At 41.0% G+C, this 23828-nt stretch overlaps 1 protein-coding gene across 1 annotated transcript; it reads left to right on the top strand.

Annotated features, from left to right (window-relative positions):
• The first annotated feature begins 21694 nt into the window (after positions 1-21694).
• LOC125377677 lies at positions 21695-23517 on the top strand. Its single transcript, XM_048391587.1, has 3 exons — positions 21695-22091; positions 22179-23311; positions 23509-23517. Exons 1-3 carry the CDS (start codon positions 21695-21697, stop codon positions 23515-23517), a joined length of 1539 nt encoding a protein of 512 aa, XP_048247544.1.
• Positions 23518-23828: the final 311 nt, after the last annotated feature.

Genomic DNA, 23828 nt, shown 5'->3' with positions numbered 1-23828 from the left:
AATGGCGCGAGCAAGGCGGGGTACAATCTTGTGACGTCTTTTGGTATGGCGAGGCCGGGATCGAATTCCCCCGCCCTTCTGTTCTCCAGGGAGACGCTCTGTCCTGTAGAACACGGAGGTGGTCGTGTGTTTCGTTGAATAGTATTAATTATAAAATGTATACTTAGAGCACAATGGAAATTTATTCACGAATGTAGCCAGAAAATGTGATGAAGTTAAAGTACCAATGATTTCAAGTGTTGTTTGAAGAATTATAATAGTCGATTTAATGGATTTTTGTGATGTATTTCTCGCTCTAGTAAATGATTGTATCCTGTTCTTAGTGAAAGAACAATTACTATGTGATAAGTAAACTATGACAATAATTAGTATATTTATTGTAACTGACATCCTTCACGTGACACTGAACACAACATGAAGCATAGAAAGGATCGTATTGAACCTATCTTGTTTGTTTGTTGTTTAACGCCGCACTCAGCAATATTCCAGCTATATGACGGTGGTCTGTAAACAATCGAGTCTGGACCAGACAATCCAGTGATTGGCACCATGAGCATCGATCCATGCAAATGGGATACGATGACATGCATCAACCAAGCCGCGAGCCTGACCACCTCATCCCGTTCGTCGCTCCTTACGACAATCATAGTCGCCTGTTACGGCAAGCATAGGTTGCTGAAGACCTGTTCTAACCCGGATCTTCACGGCGTCTCCAAAAAAGCGGTCTAACCTAACTGTGCTCTCCCACTGAATGTTGTGAGAGGTGATCAATGATCACTGATTCTTTCGTTTAGTCTGTGTCATTAAGCGAACGCCTCTCATGGTGAACTCTGTTCAGTTAATGCAATGTTTATAGCAGGTGACATGTGAACTTTCTTCCTGTATATGTTCATATTGAAATCATATATGAGTGATTAATGTCATCTTGTAGTGTGTATAAAGTGGTCTGACCTGGCCATATTGCCAAGCTACAAAACAAGAGAGACCATTCTAAATTACAATTGGCAAAACAACTAAGAAATACTGAAATTATATTGGCAGCAAAAACTCTAGAATACTGTGGAACAAATTTAGAGCCATTTAAGCCACAAATTCCAAACCTGACCGCAAACAAAGAAAAAGCAAATTCAATTTTCTGCCAATTTTTCGAAAACAAACTGCTCCACCAACCACACTCTTGAATTAAAAAAATCTATTAAAAACTACCCAAATTGAGACAAAGACGTGACTACATACACTTACCATTTCATCAAACAACAAACATGCAAGAATTAAAAACTGCAATCAAAAACAAAAACACAGCCTCATCAGTCACAGGACTAGACATATAAGTTACATCATATTAAATAAAACCCTATCAAAATTCAAAAATTTCAATTGCTTAATCAAATTTGGATAATTGGCACAATCCCCCCAAAAATGGAAAACACCTCAACAGGTACCCGTCCTTAAACCAGGGAAACCATCAAATGAGTCTGACTCTTACCGTCCTATTTCTCTTACCTCCCACATTTGTAAAATCATGCAATCCATTTAAAAAACCAGTTTCAAATTCCACTTTTTTATTAAAAAAAGGCCCTCATCAGAGCGGTTTCACTCCACATTGACAAACTTTAGACCTTATTTTACATTTACATCAAGATGTCAGAACAGCGCAAGGACAAGGATAACACCCATTGGCCATGTTTATTGATTTTAGGAAAGCTATTGACATGGTTGGCACAATGGCCTATTGCAAAACAAGGCAATAAATGCAGTAAGAAGCAAAGATACTGGGGGGCATAATTGACCAACCCTTATGATGAACACCACCTATTCATATTTTAATAACCACTAATTATCATTATGAAAATTATACTCAATATAATTCCGCAAATCATTTAACCAGCTGCTCTCTATTAGGTAAAAGTTTAAACCAAACAAACTTCCTCATTATTTCAGACTCTTTATGCGCTATTAAACAAATTCAAAACAAATCTTTACAAATCCCGGCCTGATTTAATCAATAATATAAATACATTAAATATCAGTACTAAAATCTCTAGGTAAAACAATAGCCTAACCATGGATACCTAACCACATCGACATTCCAGGGCAATGGCACTGCGGACAATAGCAAAACTAGGAAGTACAAATAAACTGCACCAAAGGAAAAGCCGAGCTAAATTCCCTAATCATAAAACAAGTATCAATATTCAAAATTTCCAAACAAACATCCAGAATTCTAAATCCACCTGGACAAGGTTTTTTTTCACTAAACCTATAAATAAAGTTCTCCAATTCGACCCGTTTTGATCAAATATTTCCCACAATTCTCAGTGACAATACAAATTTAAATTATACACTAAACAAACAAAATAGACAGTGGCAACTGCCCATACTGTAAAAAACCCAGGGGCCTTAATCATACTTAACTAACCACAGTCCTATTTATCAAACGTTTCGTACTCTACTTAACCTACCTCTCTCTAGTCAATGTACAAACAGTCTCTCTTTACTATTCAACCCAGACAACTCTCCGGCAGTCTTCTCAAAGATCTCCACTTTTGTTAACATGCCAGTCTGATCGACAAATGTTTGAACATCCCAAACATTTTTTTCTTCCAAATCACAACAACTTTATTATGGCCATTCGGATCAGAATCGAAATTATCAGCGCATTCTGTCTTCTCCGACGTCCGCGCGCAAAAGCATGTTAACTCTGTTAACTCGTTTATCCAGCCTATCCAGTAATGTGAAGGTCAGACACTGTACGCTCCACCACCATAATACAAACACACTGCCACCACCATCCGCCTTATAGCCTAAATTTAAATTTGTATTCCCTCTTTCTTCTCTTTAATCCTGACTGGTATTCGTTATGGTAATCCAGGATAAGTTAACGCGTTTGAGACAAGCAGGCGGGGCACAGGATGTGAGCAAATATATTTGGTTCGTTACGTTAACGTCAGTATGTGAAAGTGCAATATGTACGCTAACACCTGTATGTGAAAGTGCAATATGTACGCTAACGTCAGTATGTAAAAGTGCAATATGTACGTTAACGTCAGTATGTAAAAGTGCAATATGTACGCTAACACCTGTATGTGAAAGTGCAATATGTACGCTAACGTCAGTATGTAAAAGTGCAATATGTACGTTAACGTCAGTATGTGAAAGTGCAATATGTACGCTAACACCTGTATGTGAAAGTGCAATATGTACGCTAACGCCTGTATGTGAAAGTGCAATATGTAAGATAACGTCTGAATGTGAAAGTGCAATATGAACGCTAACGTCTGAATGTGAAAGTGCAATATGTACACTAACGTCTGTATGTGAAAGTGCAATATGTACGCTAACGTCTGTATGTGAAAGTGCAATATGTACGCTAACGCCTGTATGTGAAAGTGCAATGTGTACGCTAACGTCTGAATGTGAAAGTGTAATATGTACGCTTACGTCTGAATGTGAAAGTGCAATATGAACACTATCGCCTGTATGTGAATATGCAATATGTACGCTAACGTCAGTATGTAAAAGTGCAATATGTACGCTAACGTCTGTATGTGAAAGTGCAATTTGTACGCTAACGCCTGTATGTGAAAGTGCAATATGTACGTTAACGCCTGTATGTGAATGTGCAATATGTACGCTAACGTATGTATGTGAAAGTGCAATATGTACGCTAACGTCTGTATGTGAAAGTGCAATTATTATATGTACGCTAACGCCTGTATGTGAAAGTGAAATATGTACGCTAACGTCTGAATGTAAAAGTGCAATATGTACGCTAACGTCTGAATGTGAAAGTGCAATATGTACACTAACGCCTTTATGTGAATATGCAATATGTACGCTAACGTCTGAATGTGAAAGTGCAATATGTACGCTAACGTCTGTATGTGAAAGTGCAATATGTACGTTAACGCCTGTATGTGAATGTGCAATATGTACGTTAACGCCTGTATGTGAATGTGCAATATGTACGCTAACGCCTGTATGTGAAAGTGCAATATGTACGCTAACGTCTGTATGTGAAAGTGCAATATGTACGTTAACGCCTGTATGTGAATGTGCAATATGTACGTTAACGCCTGTATGTGAATGTGCAATATGTACGTTAACGCCTGTATGTGAAAGTGCAATATGTACGCTAACGTCTGAATGTAAAAGTGCAATATGTACGCTAACGTCTGAATGTGAAAGTGCAATATGTACACTAACGCCTTTATGTGAATATGCAATATGTACGCTAACGTCTGAATGTGAAAGTGCAATATGTACGCTAACGTCTGTATGTGAAAGTGCAATATGTACGCTAACGCCTGTATGTGAAAGTGAAATATGTACGCTAACGCCTGAATGTGAAAGTGCAATATGTACGCTAACGTCTGTTTGTGAAAGTGAAATATATAAATAAAAGCGACAAAAGTTTTCCCATAGTCATAAGAAATGTCTGCCAAAAACAGAATCGATTGTACGATTCCGACTATATCAGGAACGTGAGTTTACAAACCACTATCAAATATTGATGATGCCAGAAATCGCTAAAAGGTGAAGGTATCCCGCCCCACCGGTGACACCCGTCACAAACACACCCAAAGGCAAGTCAATTGTTCACCTGCAAAGAGACCGCCTCCGTGGTCTTGTGGTAGAGCGTCCGCCCGGAGAGCGGAAGGTCCAGGGTTCGATCCCGGGCCGCGTCATACAAAAAGACGTTAAAAGATTGTACTTGTTGTTACCCTGTCTGGCGCTCGGCATTAAGGGGCTAAAACAAGGACTGGTCGGCTCGGAGTCAGTATACTGTGTCTGAGTGAGGTATTCATGTTAAACTGCGGCATGGTATCTCAGTGAGCTAGCACTATAAATCGGCATCAGTCCGGACTAGTACAAGCAGCCACACACACACATACACGTGCATGCACGTCGCTATATAAGTGCAATAATCTTGGACGCGACGTTAAACCCAATTTCACCTCACCTCAGATCACCTGCAAAGAAAAACAAGGGAACATATATACGTCGTAAATGTGAAATAATAAACTAAAAAGTAAAGTTTCTTATATACTCATAGGCGGGTCCAGAGGGGGGATATTCGGTTAGTTATCTGTATTATGTCTAATATTCCAATGTGCCACCATCAACCACGGCTGACTGCATTCGTACCTTAGAACAAAAGGTGGGGGCATAGCGAGGTAATACCAAAACAGCATCTCAGTTCCAAAAGCTGTTGTTAAAACGTGAAAGGATTGCCCTGATTATGACCCTTCGCATTTCAGCTTTTTACCCGTTGGTTTCACCACAGCGGAATGCTGGTTGGCTGGTTTCACCAGAGCGGAATGCTGGTTGGTTGGTTGGTTTCACCAGAGCGGAATGCTGGTTGGTTGGTTTCTTGTTTAACGCCGCACTCAGCGATATTCCAGTTCTATGACGGCGGTCAGTAAATAGTCGAGTCTGGACCAGACAATAAAGTGATTAATATCATGAGCATCGATCCACACTATTGGGATCGATGACATGCATCAACCAAGTCGGTGAACCTTACCACCTGATCCCGTTAGTCACCTCTTACGACAAGCATAGTCGCCTTTGACTGTGAGCATGGGTTGCTGAAGAATGTATACACATAGGGGATATAATGTCATAGAGATTATTTTACGAGCAACTATGTCTTACCGATTTTACGAAACGAGTGTCAGAATTCTTGCATTTCCCGAGCGAGAGCGAGGGGAATATATGAATCATAATACCAGTTTCGTAAAATCAGGAGGACACAGCTTCTTTATTACCCATTATTTCTGATCCTTTTGAGCTCCCCTTTAGAACATGCATGATCACATCCACAGTCTCAGAAAATGTCATTTCTAGTATTGACATTCCAATCTTACGTCACAATAAGATTTGATAAGATAACGTCAACAATGCTTTCCGGATGACGTAAACAATACACTGGTTTGCGTGAAGGGATATTTGCACCAGTGCACATACGATCCTTGTCGCGTAGTTGCATTTGTATATAGGTCTAAACTTTAAGGTCAAGAACCAATACAAACTATATAGTAAGAAGACCACTCATGTTACCAAGACCAGTCATATGCATATAGGTTTATATGTAGTCATACTCTATGTATAAATCTACCACAATATTCCATCTCCCAATCACCTCGGACCATGTCGTCCCCTGTAATCAGAAAAGGAGAAAGCAGATATATGCGTTAATAGTGAGTATTAGAAGACAATAATTATTGTGCATCTGCAACACGCACTACTGATGACTCGTGAAAATATCTCTACTTCTTACAATCAGCATGCGTTCAACCATATGACCTTCGGGACAAAGCCTTGAAGAATCAAATTACAACTATTCACACACTCGTCACTTTTTTCAAAACAATGTGGCAACTAATAACAAAAAATATATATTTTATCCCAGCATGCATGTTTAAGACACGCAATAATTCCATTAGACCAAAACAGCATAATTATTTTCGTTCTGACTTGTGTTATTTCAACATAATGATACAAATTCCGAACTACATTGAAAATGACAACTTTTCTTGTTTTCGAAGATTTTGTTTTTCTATCAGCTTTTAGTCGTTCATCGTCTGATGGAAAATAAATAATTAATTATTCAATTTGAAGTTTAGATTTAGAAAAGTATTAAAATTCAAAACAAAATTCTCAGAAGAGAAATCTTAATAGACAGTGGCAAATAATCATTAAAATTGTGACTGAGATCAGTGACCATCCGACCATGTGTTCAGCTATAATATATTTTTAACCACAGAGATGAAACGTTGTTTGTGTAAGTAATGTTAGCGGCGGTAGAAACTATTCTAAATATATCTGTAGGAATATGATTTAACTAATGGACAAAAAGCAAGTGCTCTTGTTTCTGAATTTGAACATCAGGAACTTCCCAGAAGGATTCTGTACAAGACCTAGTGTTAGCCCCTGTTGTGAACATGATCATCGCATGACACATGATAGTAAGGTATGCATTCTAAAAGTAATTATAATAGCTAATAACGGTAAAGATTAATTGCCTGAAACTGTATAGAAATTTTATTGGGAACATTGTAGTTAAAGATGGATCCCTTTTGGGTCAGCACGTACTGTGCAGTTTTGACTTTTAGAATACAATTAGTCTATTAAGTCGAACTTAAGTTAGCTCAATGTATTGGTTTAGACAGTATATTTTATTTTGTGGAGATTACACGATATACTGCCTTTTAATAGTGGAGAGGTCGGCCACAAAGACGCAAAACTGGCCTTCATAAGTGTATGAACGACACATTCTGACGTTCATACGTTTTTCCGGAGACTATTTCCACATTACTGGTGAATGCCCCTGCAGGAATAAATACAGAAGCTGATTTTGATCATATAGATCCTTTTAACCTTGAACACAACATTTTAGCAAATTTGGAATGGTCAGAGAGTTTGACTGCATGCCAGTTCACGAATATCCCCGCTACGACTAATCCTGGTGAACAAAACGAAGACTCAAGGATCCAAACTATCGACGGGATCTGTGTTTAGACTGACAGCGACAGTGTACATCAATCTATGAATTTACCCCAGTATCTATTTGACACATCTTTGTAATCGCCTTTCAATGATCGGCCAGTTGATCAATAATGATTAACACTTGCAACCGATTATCGTGTTGGCCATTTTGACGTCCTGATTGTGATGTTAATGTATTACGACCTGCCGTAACTGACTGAGGTGATGGGTTAATACGCATGGTAATACGCAGACCTTTCGCATCTAATGATGATATTATTTGAATCCGCCTGTTGTAACCAGGCTGTAAATGATGTTACCGCAAAGCACTTTGAGCATGCAGTCGCTCATGTCCCCTCTTCTTGAGGAACTATTTTATTCCGCGATACAGCTGGTTGTTGTATGGCGGTCAGTGGAAACACAAAATCACGCGTATCAAATGAAGATCCTTCGAGGTTTAAAATAGTGAAATAAAAAAATATAAGATTTGACTTACACTTCGGTGCTTGCGAATAAATCTTAAAATTTGATAGTACTGGTAAATTAGTAGACAAATCAGACTATCAAGTGACGGACCAGAAATTTAAGGATTTTGTTGAAACTAAAAACGATATGTTCACTTTGTATAAAGTCCGCAGTGTACAAACGCAGAGATTCTGCTGTTCATTTTATTTTTTAGCACAGTTGGGATGCAGTCTAAGCCCATACAATTCTTTTGTAGTTGGTTCAGCATAATTGATAAATGCTACTGAGCTTATGGTGTAACTGGGGGACTTCAGTTCACCAGCAGAGACACGGGCACAGTCCAATCACAAACAAGTGCTAAAGGAGATTAGCAGCTGTAGAACGACTTGTCAGACTCCATGTAACAAATGTCGAAAAGTGTCTTTGAACGTTGACTGACCATTATCCGCATTGAATGTGGCGACAAAGAAAATTGTATTAAATAATGGGATTAGGTAGCATTGGCTGTCCGGCTAATGTGTTAGTGTGCCTTCTCTAGAACATTCACTCATAGTTTATTTGATCAGAAACAAGGCAATCATTCTCAAAGTCGGTTTCCATAATCTGCAAGAACCGTCTTTAAGCACGGGAAGCTGATTAGAAGGTAAAGAAATTCAAGACTTCACGCCAGACAGGAGTATCTCTGTCACATCCCGTTTGATTATACGAGATCTACACGAGATTACCGAAGTACATGTAACTAATTCCTTGATAAACAGTCTTGGGGTCAACGGTTCGTGAACAGTATATGTTAGTTTCATCACACTCAGTAATTCTATTTATGTGGGCATTTAAGATAAGAGAGAATGTTTAACGACTTGCATATCAATGAAAAAGAAACACGCATTATAATGTGACATGCCCAATGAGGTTTGGGTTTCCCACCAACCCCAATACCCTACCACCCACCATTTGTGTTGAGGTTTATGTCAGTTTGTGCCAGAATATTGAACTAATGTGAAGATCCGGGTTTGAAATGATCTTGATCAGGAGCCCATGCTTGTCTCCTCCTGTGAAGATCCGGGTTAGAATTGGTCTTCAGCAACCAATACTTGTCTCTCCCCGTGAGGATCAAGGTTAGAATTGGTCTCCAGCAACCCATGCTTGTCTCCTGTGATGATCCGGGCTAGAATTGGTCTCCAGCAACCCATGCTTGTCTCCTCCTGTGAAGATCCGGGTTAGAATTGGTCTTAAGCAACCAATACTTGTCTCTCCCCGTGACGATCAAGGTTAGAATTGGTCTCCAGCAACCCATGCTTGTCTCCTGTGATGATCCGGGCTAGAATTGGTCTTCAGCAACCAATACTTGTCTCTCCCCGTGAGGATCAAGGTTAGAATTGGTCTCCAGCAACCCATGCTTGTCTCCTCCTGTGAAGATCCGGGTTAGAATTGGTCTTCAGCAACCAATACTTGTCTCTCCCCGTGACGATCAAGGTTAGAATTGGTCTCCAGCAACCCATGCTTGTCTCCTCCTGTGAAGATCCGGGTTAGAATTGGTCTTCAGCAACCAATACTTGTCCCTCCCCGTGACGATCAAGGTTAAAATTGGTCTCCAGCAACCCATGCTTGTCTCCTCCTGTAAAGATCCGGGCTAGAATTGGTCTTAAGCAACCAATACTTATCTCTCCCCGTGACGATCAAGGTTAGAATTGGTCTCCAGCAACCCATGCTTGTCTCCTGTGATGATCCGGTCTAGAATTGGTCTCCAGCAACCCATGCTTGTCTCCTGTGAAGATCCGGGTTAGAATTGGTCTTAAGCAACCAATACTTGTCTCTCCCCGTGAGGATCAAGGTTAGAATTGGTCTCAAGCAACCCATGCTTGTCTCCTCCTGTGTAGATCCGGGTTAGAATTGGTCTTCAGCAACCAACACTTGTCTCTCCCCGTGACGATCAAGGTTAGAATTGGTCTCAAGCAACCCATGCTTGTCTCCTCCTGTAAAGATCCGGGCTAGAATTGGTCTTTAGCAACCAATACTTATCTCTCCCCGTTACGATCAAGGTTATAATTGGTCTTCAGCAACCCATGCTTGTCTCCTGTGATGATCCGGGCTAGAATTGGTCTCCAGCAATCCATGCTTGTCTCCTGTGATGATCCGGGTTAGAATTGGTCTCCAGCAACCAATGCTTGTCTCCTCCTGTGATGATCCGGGCTAGAATGGGTCTCCAGCAACCCATGCTTGTCTCCTCCTGTAAAGATCCGGGCTAGAATTGGTCTTTAGCAACCAATACTTATCTCTCCCCGTGACGATCAAGGTTAGAATTGGTCTCAAGCAACCCATGCTTGTCTCCTGTGATGATCCGGGCTAGAATTGGTCTCCAGCAACCCATGCTTGTCTCCTGTGAAGATCCGGGTTAGAATTGGTCTTAAGCAACCAATACTTGTCTCTCCCCGTGAGGATCAAGGTTAGAATTGGTCTCCAGCAACCCATGCTTGTCTCCTCCTGTAAAGATCCGGGCTAGAATTGGTCTTTAGCAACCAATACTTATCTCTCCCCGTGACGATCAAGGTTAGAATTGGTCTCCAGCAACCCATGCTTGTCTCCTGTGATGATCCGGGCTAGAATTGGTCTCCAGCAACCCATGCTTGTCTCCTGTGAAGATCCGGGTTAGAATTGGTCTTAAGCAACCAATACTTGTCTCTCCCCGTGAGGATCAAGGTTAGAATTGGTCTCCAGCAACCCATGCTTGTCTCCTGTGATGATCCGGGCTAGAATTGGTCTCCAGCAACCCATGCTTGTCTCCTGTGATGAACCGGGCTAGAATTGGTCTCCAGCAACCCATGCTTGTCTCCTGTGATGATCCGGGCTAGAATTGGTCTCCAGCAACCCATGCTTGTCTCCTGTGATGATCCGGGTTAGAATTGGTCTTAAGCAACCCATGCTTGTCTCCTTCTGTGATGATTTGTCAGGTCCAGACTCGATTATTTATCGAAAGCCGTCATATATGTGGAGTATGCCTGAGTACGTCTTTAAACAACAAACAAACAAACAATCAGCCTTCAAGGGAGGAAAGCCTAAAGTAAACCAGAAAGCGATGTTTGTCATGTTAGTGCACAAGCACTATTCCCGTTACTGTACAGTATGTCGTCAGTATATTTTCTTAATAGTCCAAAAGTAAATTTCGACAATTAAGATTACAACATAATTCAAATGGTCACATTTACAAACATAGTTAGACAATAACATCGATAAATGTCCTTGTATGATGTCGCTGTTCTTAAGTTTGTGAACTTAACCATATAAGGGCATATAAATGTAAATATAAAACGATTATATAAATCCCAGTCGCGTTAAAGGCAAAACAGCGGTGACAATGCCATGACACCCAGTGTTCGCGAAAAGGGTAAGCATGTCCTGTCTTACCGGTAAGCTAATTTGTGATCGAAATATATTTAACAAATTATTAAAATTAAAACGATGACAATGAAACGTCAAAATATGCAACCATTGTTGATTTAAAAATGATCCTTGAAGAGGCAATAACTTACCACCGTAAACTCTCAACGTGGTGGGGAGAGTACAGAAAAGTTTAAGATTCTGTGCCTCACGATTGGATTTAAAGATCACTGGAATGTACTGACCTCCACGAGCCACTACTTGATTTACTCAAGTATTTTGCTGATCAACACAACTTGAGATGTATTCGAAAGGAAGAGCAGGTGGTGACTTCACTATCCATTTTTATTAAAAGATTAATATTTCAGTGCGATTAGTTCAGCCCTTTGCTTTTCTGTTTGACACAAAATCCTTTAAACCTTTTGCTTAACAAAGAGGAAGGTTATTATTCTGGACTTCCTCAGCACAGATCCCAGCAACTCTTAGTCGCCTCCTTCACTTGGATGCACTTGAACATCTCGCCAGAGGAGAATCCACACCAAGAAAAGAAACGCTCCTCGTCGCGTCCTTAGGGTTCGACAAATGCAACATTTATCACCTGAAACGTGGCAGGGCAAAAGAGAGAGGATCAGTCATTTTACTTCCGGGTGGAGTTATTGACCATCTCGTGCAATGTGAGGCCTATACGTACTTAGGGATGCAAGTTAGAGATAAATGCCAGAGTACCCACAAATACTTATGCTGTACCCGTCTTTTCGTATTCTTTTGGTGTTGTCGATCTGGAGAAATTATGAGAATTGAAACCCTCACACGAAGAATCATGTCCGATGATGGATCCCACCATCCTCGCTCTTCCCTAAATCGTTTATGTTTATGTTAACAAATAATAATGGGAGGGTGTGGTTTGATGAACGTGGAGGCTCTTCATGACAGAATTTTATTATGCACTTTTGCACACCTTTATTTGCCTGATGACTCATGATGACAACAAGGTATTCTCCAGCTTTCTTTAACGAGCCAAGGCTGCGGGACATCATCTTAGTGTCAAAGTTTATTTTGATGATGGTTCTGTACTGCTGGATGGTACAGAAATGAGTGTCAACCAAGCAAAGTGCCATCTCAAATCAGCACAGCCTCTGTTTTTTTCAAATGAAGGCTCTCTGAATGGCCATTGCATCGAGTTGAGTTGCTGAGTGTTTCCCTTGGTTGAAGTCGGCTGGCCTGAAATGTGAAATTGAAGGCTCTCTGTTTGCTGTTCAGGACCAGGTACGTCCGATTCGAAACTGTCCATGTGTGATTTTGCATAAAAATGTAAGTGTGTATTGTAGATTGTGCAATGAATTTAACGAGACACATTGTCAGTAGATGTCCCAGCCTTGGCACAAACACAGTAGCTTAAGCGACATGATGGCATGGTTCGATGCTTTTATTACCGTCTTCGCACTGTTTGTGCTTTTGACACAGAGGTCCATCCATGGTACGACCCAAAATATGTAGAGGGCGTCGTGGAAAATGATAAATACAAAATTCTTTGGAAAAGGTCCATATACAGCCTCAGACCTATCTGGGCCAACAAACCTAATCTTGTCCTTTTTGATAAATCCAATCATTTATATTATTGAATTTCCTGTCCCTTTTGACAGTAATGTGATTGACAAGATTGAGAAAAAACATGGCAAATATGCAGACCTCGTTTTCGAAATGTCACACTTGCAGCCCAAGTACCAAGTTGTCCGACTCCCCATTGTCCTCGGTGCCTTAGGTCTGGTACCTCACAATCTGTTGACCGGACATTGGGAGGGTACCTTGGTTTGCTACCAGGAATACAGCCCTTCTGACAATCTGGGTAATGCAGAAGGCTGCAGTGTTGAGGAATTTTCACATTCTCCGAAAAATTCTGGTTGCGTTTGACTTGGCAGCGCTTTCTGGGAGAAGTCCCATTCGCTGTCTGGGCTGCGTGTGGATGGGGTAGGGGCCCTGAGCTGATGATGAGCCTAACCAGCATGACTGTGCCAGGATCACTCAAACCACCTTTGCTGCATTTTTTATTTTAATCTGTAAATAATAATTATAATAATAATAATTTTTAATGCGCCTAGTTTGTTCAACGGCGCGTCCCTACATAAAATACTTTCATGCAAACGTTTCCACTGCAGTGCTGTTAATTGCACATATCGACCAAAGAGTAAGCAGTGATAGATTGTCTTGTGTCTCCATAGTCATGTCACGCATCGATTATGTAATACCATATATAAATCGTTGTGATGTTAAAGATGGGATTGGGTGATATCCAAGCATCACCATGTGTGTTCTATTTTTTACTTAATACCACTGAAGGTTGTAACCCCGACTACACAGCCGTGAGTCTGGCGAATTTGGTCTGCGCCAATGTCAATGTTAACTTAATTTTGTGTTGATGGACATTAAACTTGAACATTGATGTTGGTTTTGTAGTATTGAATGTGTTTCTATGGCGCCAATGCCGCTATTGGGAGTCGTGGTATTCAGCTTTGTCACGTGTGAAAGCTCTGGAACAATGCAGGGACATCGTGTTAAAGTACGTTGTAGAACACAATTTGTTTTGTTTTTTAAACACCTGCATACAGACCTTTATTTTGTCTAGTATCATTTAATTATAGTATTGTTACGTGTCGATTCCAAAATTCAAACAATAAGTTACCCCAGAAATATGTACGTAAAATAAGTTTGAAACCGACAAACAGCCAATAAATGATATAAATCAACAAATGTATTACAAACATTTACTAGGTTTACAAATCCATACAAATTTCTGCACAGCAATTACAATGGCAGTACATAATATAGTGAAAGTACAATGTGCAATGGCAAGATATAATATGATAGCAGTGGTCAGTATCAGATACAAAAATACAGTGGTGATAGCAACAGTCAGTGATAATAGTATATTCACCCAGCGGTGACGATGGTCAAGCTTCTGAGATGGGCTCGCAAGGGAATCAGGGATGATGACAGATGGTGAGTGATCCTCACATGAAAGCTGGTTCCGATGTGATCAAATGCCTGAGAGATACGTAAACACGCTCTTGTCCCCTTATACACAGCCTAACTAGCTACTGGATGTTTCTACACAGTGCACTCACCAGTCTAGCGGCACTAGAACATTATAGAATATTCCATCTAAGTGCACTGTATACTGAAAGTTTACACGCCACAGCAGCATCTAAATATAATAACTTCCTGACGACTTCTTAGATTAAAAAGTACTACATTCCTGACAACTAATCTCTGTCCAAACACACTGCAAAGAACGTCTACCGAATCTCAGAAACAATGTAAAACGGCTACAATCATTGTTCAACAATAAAATACACTGCTATATAACAGTATTACAGAAACACCATGGTGTAGAGGAAAGACCGAGGTGATGCATGTCAAGTACGTTTAACACAATTGTAGAATCCACGAGCACGGGTATGGTATCAAGTCGAATCGGGGTGCAAACCCACGATGCTGACACGCCTAAGGGACGCAACTCACAGTATTGTGGTGCATTTGAACATCTTGGCCACGGGATATATCTCCAAATAGAGCCACACACAGAAGATGTGTGCGTCAAGCAGTGAGTGACAGAAGAGACTGCTGTATGACTGCAAAAATACTAAGGTATCACGGCATATATCTCCACTTCTTTCAATCAGCATGCTTTCAACCATATGACCTTAAGGGTGAAGGCTTGACAAAATGTCCATGCAATGAAAAATGGACTTTATAATCATGAACATGAAATGATCTCATGTGAGCCTCATTATTGAAAATGCAGTTTCAGCTTACTCCAGTTCGTAAAATAGCATGACTGTCATAGATGTAATTTAACGCATTGTTTTGGTTTGGATAGTTATGCACGTGCAAGTGATGACAGGTGGCCGAGTTGGCACGCTATCTCTGACTTAATGTTGGACCCTTTTTTGGATAGCCCTTTACTTTGGTCCATTGAGTGAGTGATTGAGTTTAGAACACTGTTACAGTTATATCACGGCGTGTCAGCTTAATGAGGGAGGAAAGACCGCAGTGATGCAAATCTCAGACGTTTACCACTTCGGTGAAACCCACGAGCACAGGTACGGTGCTGACAAACCTAGAAACATAATCGGGGCGAACAGTAACAAAAGAAAACTAAATTGAAATTATTTTCTAATTTTTCGAAACGAATACCTACCCCAATTCGTCCGTAAATCCCCCATCTCATGTTGATCGGGACAATATGGGAATCTGGAAATCCGCTTAACATTAAACGGATGAAAAAAAACGAAAAAAAACAACATAATGATATTGAAATTTGAGTAAAATTAATTATATATTTAACATTGCAGGAAAAATAAGTTAACTCTTTAACCACTGTAACCACGGAGACTACAAAGATATATTATAGATGCAAACGTAATCTGAGCGATCATTGGACTGCAAAGCGGCCGTATGTACTCACGGGTGATAGAGGACACAGTGTCTACAAAGCCGTTAAGTATGCATGATGCAGCACAAAGGAATGTTTGGTTTCGGAGGTTGACGATGCCTTATCTACAGCACACGGAATGAGTGTCATTTCTGTTGTACAAATTGATTGATTGTACGTATTTACATCCACAAAAAAAAATCATAGCTTGTTTTGTTTGTTAGTTGGTAAACGCCTTACTCAGCAATATTCCATCTATATGACGGCGGTCTGTAAATAATCGAGTCTGGCCCAGACTATCCAACGATTGGCATCATGAGCATTGATCCACGCAAATGGGATCGATGACATGCATCAACCACGTCAGCGAGCCCAACCACCCGATCCCGTTAGTTGCCTTTTACGGCAAGCATGGGTTGCTGAGGACCTATTCTACCCCGGATCTTCACGGGTCACCAAATCGTAGAATATAATTTTGATGTCGTATTATAACCAAACTGCAAGGAGGTTCTTGTTAAGTCGGGAACCAAAACACTGTTCTTAAATAACATTTGATTGATTGTTTGTGTGCTTGTTGTTTAACGCCGCAGTCAGCAATATTCCAACTATTGTTGGCGGTTTGTAAATAATCCATTCGGAACAAGACAATCCAGTAATTGACATGATCATGATCATAGATTCACGGAATTGAGATGCGATGCGATGACATGCATCAACCAAGTCAGCGATCCTGACCACCTGATTCAGTTAGTCGCCTCTTGCCTATGCATGGGTTGCTAAAGACCGATTCTAAACCCGAGATAGCCCAAGATATATTTATGTACACATTGGACATTAACGGTGACATGTAGCTTGACATATAGACGAAAAGCCCTATATCTTTCTTTGATACATAACAATTATTACTGATAGTATTGGTGCATAGTGGCGGGTACCAATTTCGCGAAACCCTTGTGTCATCGCCGATTATCATGAATGACCTATTCATCCGATTGTCTTCGCTTTCTTGCATTTTACGCCCAATGGAATCTGTACGTCGGAAAGTCAAGCCCGGGGGCACGGGTGGCCCAGTCGTCTAAGGCGCCGCAATTCGCTGTGCAGAGTTGCGTCCCTTGGGCTCGCCAGGAGCCTCTGATTATGGGTTCGAATCCCGGTTCGCCCCGATTATGTTTCTAGGTTTGTCAGCACCATATCCATGGTCGTGGGTTTCACCGAAGTGGTTAACGTCTGAGACCTGCATCACTTCGGGCTTTCCTCCCACATCAAGCTGACACGCCGTGATATAACTGGAATACTGTTAAAAGCGGCGTTAAACCCAACTCACTCACTCACTGTGTCGTTTTATTTTAACACACGTTGGCTTGATATCCTGAAGTCTATGTCCTCCTTGGACACCTATGGGTTAATGCACGATCTCCGGACCTCGGTGAGTGTTGGGCATTGCGGACACATTCATCCACTGAATGTTCACTCACTCCTGTCTTATACAGTAAACTACGGTTATAACGAACTCAAAGGGACTACTATTTTAAGTTCGTTATAACCGTAGTTCGTTATAAGCATATATACAGCACAACTACTGTTAGTGCAGAAAGTATAATTTATGTTACAAATCTGTTATGCAAAAATGTTATGAATTTCATGTACAGATATCAGCCTTAACAATGGTCTGTTGGTTATGTCACTGGACTAGCTGCATAAGGGTCCAGGGTTCGATCCCAGGTTCAGGCAAAAGTTTTTGTGACTTATAATCAGTTGTGTTGCATCATGGGATTAGTCATGTGACCTCATCCACTGTAACCTCATCCACTGTCACCTTCAGTTTGAAAGGTCTCCATCTTGGAGAAACATGTCATGAACTATTGCAGAACACAGATGTAAGTTTTTAACCTGCTTCTTCATATTTATACAATGTGTGTTCATCTAAAGTAATGTTGAAGCTATCATTTATCTTCAAATGATATAATATTTGTAGAATTTTGTATTTGTAACAACTTAGCCAATTCACTGTTTACACTGTAACTTAGAACATTTTCTTGTTATTTTCTAGTTTCTTGAACCTCAACACTGATCATTTCAACCCTAACGTTCAAAGGAAAAGCATGTTAACGGATACAAAAGAATGAGCTTTTCATTTATTATTGTCAACGAAATAACGGACAATAAACATCAATTGAGAGTATCAAGACTGTTGATTTCTGCTATAATATAGTTCAAGAAAATCTTCCCTGCATCTAAATGATTAGGAAGACATTGTGTAGACTGTTGAACGTAGACTGCACATATTTTGGATTTTGAATTTTGTGAATTTTCATTGAAGTTTGGTGATTGTTATAACATCATGAATCCTAACGGTGTATTGCCCAACGACAACGCTCAAGATGACAACGGAGGCATAGACACAGAAGAAAGGATGCTGATAGATAGTGGTGATGAGACTGCTACAGAACAGAAACAGCAAGCTCAAAGTGCAAGTGAGATTGAGACTGGACAAGGTAATGAAGTGAGTAATGACATTCAGGAGGATAGTGCTTCTGGTGGTGAGAACATTCTACGTCGTTCTGGTCGTCAAAGAACACTTACTGAGAAAGGGAAAGCTGAACAGATTCGTTTGTTGAAAACCAGAGTGACTGGTGTTCTCTCTTCTCTTACTAAGAAGAGAACAGAACTTTCTAGACTCTTGTTCAGTAGCAGTAGTGACAATTTGCATGTTGTTAAGCTTACCTTTGTTGAATTTAAAGACTTGTGTCAAAGGTATTCTGTATGTTTCACAAATTATTATGAAGAGCTTATTTCAGAGGACGTGCAGAGTTCAGAGCAGATGCGTCACCAGGAGAGGGAGATTTCTATTCTACAATTTCGTAGTGAAGTAGAAAATTGGATTACTAGCATGGAGAATGTCCTGGCGGATCACCTTGAAAGTGTGTCTTCTAGGGAATTCAAGTCATCAAAAAGTTTCAAGTCATCGAGACATTCCAGGAGTTCAACCAGGTCAGCATATACAAAGGAGCGTGCAAGGTTGGCTGAACTTTTAGTTGAAAAGTCTTTACTTGAAGAGTCTGAGAAATTGCAATCTTTGAAGTTAGACATTAAAATTGCTAAATCTCAGGCACGTGAGAAAGTCTATGCTGATTCACAAGCAGACCCAAGAACTTATACGCCTGGTGTAGTGGAGTGTAATCCTCATGTTTCTGAAACTTTAGTTGATCATGATAAAAGGATCTCTGTAGCATCAAGACCTAGTGTCAATCCTATCATGCCTGATGTCAAGCCTTCTATGATTGATGTCAAGCCTTCCATGCATGATGTCAAGTCTTCTATGCCTGATGTCAAAGCTACTGTGCCTGATATGCTAAGATCTCCTGGCAACATGCCCGAATGTCTTGAAGTAGGTAGTTCATATAGTGCCGATTTTAAGCTACAGTTGTCAAATGCCAGTATTGTTCAAAGTGGTAACCCCATTTTGAAACCTTTTGACAAAAGACCTCATCTTGTATTCGAACATGAAACTTTGGACGATAACGAGCATCAGAAAGGGCCTAACCCTAATGCTTCTGACGTTCAACCATCCTTTTCAAAGTGTCCTGGTATGAAAAGCTCTAGGACAGAAGATACATCCCAGCATTTACATGACCAGAATGAACTGATTTTGCAAGCTCATAGACAGATGGCAACAGCTATGTTGTTACCTCAGCCTAAGGTGCCAAAGTTTAAAGGTGACCCTACAGAATATGGTGCATTTATCATGTCTTTTGATGCCCGTATAGTTCCTCATGCTAGCAGCCCTATAGATCGACTCTACTACCTGGAACAGCAGCTTGAGGGAGAACCAAAGGACTTGATTGCTGGATGTCTCTACATGGATCCAGAGGAAGGCTACATTAAAGCCAGGGACCTGTTGAGTAGTGAGTATGGTAACCCATACAAAGTTTCAACTGCCTATGTTAATCAAGTTCTATCATGGCCTCAGATCAAGCATGATGATTGTCATGGACTTAAACAATTCTCTCACTTCCTCATCAAGTGTTTTCATGCAATGAAGACTATGTCACACATGACTGTTCTTAATCATTATGTTAACTTGCAAGCAGTTGTGTTGAAGTTGCCAGTGCATCTACAGAATAAATGGCGTGATCATGTTACCAGAGCACAACTTCATAACAACAGGCCTGTTGACTTTGAAAATCTTGTGCATTTCATTGAGTTTGCTTCTAGATCTGCTAATGAGCCTGTGTTTGGAAAGGAAGCTATATCCAAGAGCCAAGTTCACTGGGGATCCAAACAAGGCAAGAGTTCAAAGAAAGATGGAGCCAAGTCAAGTAGTTTCGTGACTGGTGTAGACAGTTCGAACCACAAGCAGGATAAATACCGAAGTGTTTCGTGCTACTTCTGCAGAGGACCTCATGACATTGAATCCTGCAAACAGTTTGGTCAGAAATCTCTCAGTGAACGGAGGACATATCTTCAAGAGAAGAAAATGTGCTTTGGATGTTTTGGATTCAATCACATGGTAAAGGGCTGTATGAAGAAACGAAGCTGTAAGAAGTGTGGAAAGTGTCATCCAACAATACTGCATGATGAGAACTTCCGTTCTGCAAGTAAAAACGTAGATCAGAAGTCTTCTGAAGCTTGTGATTCTCTTGTATCTCCAGATCAAGAGAAGTCTGTGTCATCTTCATGCAACAACATTGAACCTGTTATTTCAGATACTGTGCTCCAAGCTATTCTTCCAGTTCTGATTCAGCAAAAGGGAAGTGACAAGCTGGTGAAGATCTATGCACTTCTTGACAACGGGAGTCCTGGCTGCTTTATAACGGAGGATCTTAGACAGCGACTTGAGACTACATCTACAGAATCTTCACTGAAACTTCGGACTATGCACGGACTTCATGTTGTGAGTACGCATGTTGTGGAAGGTCTTGTTGTGTCAGATCTCAATGGTGATAATGCAGTGACGCTTCCAAGAACTTTCACTCGAGAGGAGATACCTGTAAGTCATAGTCAGATTCCCAATCCTGACATTCTGAAGAAATGGCCTCATCTGTGTGCTATGGCTGACAAGTTGCCCAAATACCTACCTCATCTGGATATTGGTCTTCTTATTGGGAGTAACTGTCCTCTTGCACTTCAACCTCAGCAAGTGATTCCATCTCAAGGTGAAGGTCCTTTCGCCGTACTCTACAGACATGGATGGACTGTCAGTGGGCCGCTTCATATCAAGTTCAACCCAGTTGATAATACGCTCACATGCAATCGTGTGCTCTTCCAAGAACTCACCTCGGCAAAAGAATGTCTCACTGATGTGATACTGAATATGTTTGAAATGGATTTTAATCCCAAGGACACTGGAATATTACCTGGTGAACGTGGTTTCTCTAGAGAGGATGATCAGTTTATCGACATGGCAAATAAAGGTATCGCGGAAGTTAACGGCCATTACCTCTCAGGGATCCAGACATTGATTTTTCCAACAACAGAGAACAAGCCGAGAAGAGAGCAATGTGGCAAAGGAAGAAAATGCTACATGATGATGAGTATCATGAACATTATACTGCCTTTATGGATAGTCTGCTTTCCAATGGATATGCCTACAAGGTCCCAAGTGATGAGCTAGCACCTGTACCAGGAAAGGTTTGGTATCTGCCACACCATGGTGTATACCATCCGAAGAAGCCTTCAAAAATCCGCGTAGTATTTGACTGCAAAGCAAAGTTTGAAGGGTTTTCTTTAAATGACAGACTCTTGCAAGGACCTGATCTCACAAACTCGCTGATAGGTGTTCTTACCAAATTCAGAAATGAACCAGTTGCCTTCATGGCTGATATAGAAGCCATGTTTTATCAAGTTCGTGTTCCTCCTCAACAACATGATCTGTTACGCTTTCTGTGGTGGCCAAATGGTGACTTGAACTCGGAGCTACATGAGTATAGGATGGCTGTTCACATTTTTGGAGCAGTTTCTTCCCCCAGCATATCCAACTTTGCTCTCAAAGCTGCTGCAAAGAAAGCTGAAGAGAAATATGGAAGCCTTGCTGCTGACACAATCTGCAACAATTTTTATGTTGATGATTGTCTCAAATCGGAATGCACGGAAGAGGCAGCTATTGACTTAGTGGACTCTTTGCAGAAATCATGTGCAGAAGGTGGCTTCAAGCTCACTAAGTTCACAGCTAACAGTCGCAATCTTCTCAGATCCATACCACAGGAACATCATTCAAAAGAACTCCAAACACGTGATTTAGACTATGACGAACTACCTGTTGAACGCGCTCTAGGGATGCAGTGGCATATCAACAGTGATGTTTTTGGATTCTCAGTTCATCTGAAGAGTAAGCCATTCACACGAAGAGGACTATTGTCTACGATGTCGTCACTCTAAGATCCTTTAGGAATTGTTGCACCGGTTTTGTTACCAGCCAAGAAGATTTTACGGGATCTGTGCATCAACAAGCAGCTCGGATGGGATGATGACATACCCGGGGAATACAAGGCATCATGGGAGCAGTGGATAGAAGAGCTTCACCATTTGAATACACTACGGATTGACAGATGTCTCAAACCTGCTGATTTTGGACATGTTGTTTCTGTTCAACTACATGTATTCTCCGATGCAAGCACTGTTGGATACGGTTGTGTAGCATATCTGCGTATGTCTAACGATGAAGGCGGTATTCACACAGCTTTCTTGATTGGAAAGTCTAGGCTTGCTCCAGTGAAAACTATCACTGTTCCCAGGTTGGAATTAACTGCAGCCAACGTGTCTATTCACATCGGACAACTGTTAATGAAGGAACTGGAGACTACACCTGAAAGTGTCACCTACCACACAGACTCAACGACGGTGTTACACTATATCAGCAATGAAACAAAGAGGTTTCCAATCTTCGTTGCCAACCGTGTCAAGCAAATCAGAGACTTTTCAGAACCTACTCAGTGGAAGTATGTAGATTCAAAAAGCAATCCGGCTGATGTTGCATCCAGAGGTGTATCTGCATCACATCTGCTTACCTGTATGAACTGGTTTCATGGGCCCAAATTTCTTTCTTCTTCAGAATCAGAATGGCCAGTACAGCCACATCTTATCCATGATGAGAAGATGCATGAAGAAACAGTCACAGCAACCGATGCATCACAGGATGACTGCTCTCACAACACTGTGAATAAATTGTTGGAACATTACTCCAGCTGGTATCGTCTGAAGCGTGTTGTAGCCATATATCACAGATTGTTTGACTCACTCAAGTCACGGAGCGATGAGCATCAATACAAAAATAAGAAGCATGCTAAAAGCAACAGATCGCTTTCTGTGGAGGACCTCAGTCGAGCAGAGAAGAGTATTCTTCAATTTGTGCAGAAAATACACTTCAACAAAGAGTTTGAACTGCTTCAAGGATGTGAAGGTACACGAGGCCGAGTTCCAAGGACAAGTTCAGTGTATAAACTTGACCCATTCATTGAAAGTGGAATTCTCAAAGTCGGGGGTCGCATTGGCAGAGCTAATATCCCCAAGGAGATGAAGCACCCAGTTATACTTCCTTACAGAAGTCACGTGACGTCACTGATTATTACAGACCAGCACATAAAGCTAGCCCATGCAGGACGTAACCATGTACTTTCCATGCTGAGAGAAACCTACTGGATTATTAAGGCTAACTCTGCTGTCCGCAACGTCTTGTCACACTGTGTTACCTGCCGACGTCTGCGTGGTTCAACATGTGATCAGAAAATGGCTGACTTGCCATCTAGGAGAGTTAATCCTGCTCCACCCTTTACCTTCACCGGTGTGGATTTTTACGGACCCTTCGTTATCAAAGATGGACGCAAGTACGTAAAACGCTATGGGGCACTCTTCACGTGCTTAGTTAGCCGAGCAGTGCATATTGAAACGGCAAATTCACTTGACACTGACTCTTTTATTCATGCTCTAAGACGCTTCATAGCACGTAGAGGACAAGTCTCAGAGATATGGTGTGACAATGGAACCAACTTCACGGGCGCATCACGAGAACTACAGAAGGCTGTGTCAGAAATGGATCAAGATAGTATCAAATCCGACCTGTTGAAAA

The sequence above is a fragment of the Haliotis rufescens genome, unplaced genomic scaffold (genome assembly GCF_023055435.1).
Source record: "Haliotis rufescens isolate VD_foot unplaced genomic scaffold, xgHalRufe1.0.p SCAF_91, whole genome shotgun sequence".
Taxonomy (NCBI): Eukaryota; Metazoa; Mollusca; class Gastropoda; order Lepetellida; family Haliotidae; genus Haliotis; species Haliotis rufescens.
This window is presented reverse-complemented; position numbering and strand designations above follow the sequence as displayed.

Bases quoted from the DNA above. Each gene is read 5' to 3' on its own strand.
- LOC125377677 (XM_048391587.1), top strand. From the start codon at position 21,695: ATGGCTGTTCACATTTTTGGAGCAGTTTCTTCCCCCAGCATATCCAAC. The intron at 22,092-22,178 runs GTAAGCCATTCA...TTTTGTTACCAG, and splicing joins ATTCTCAGTTCATCTGAAGA to CCAAGAAGATTTTACGGGAT.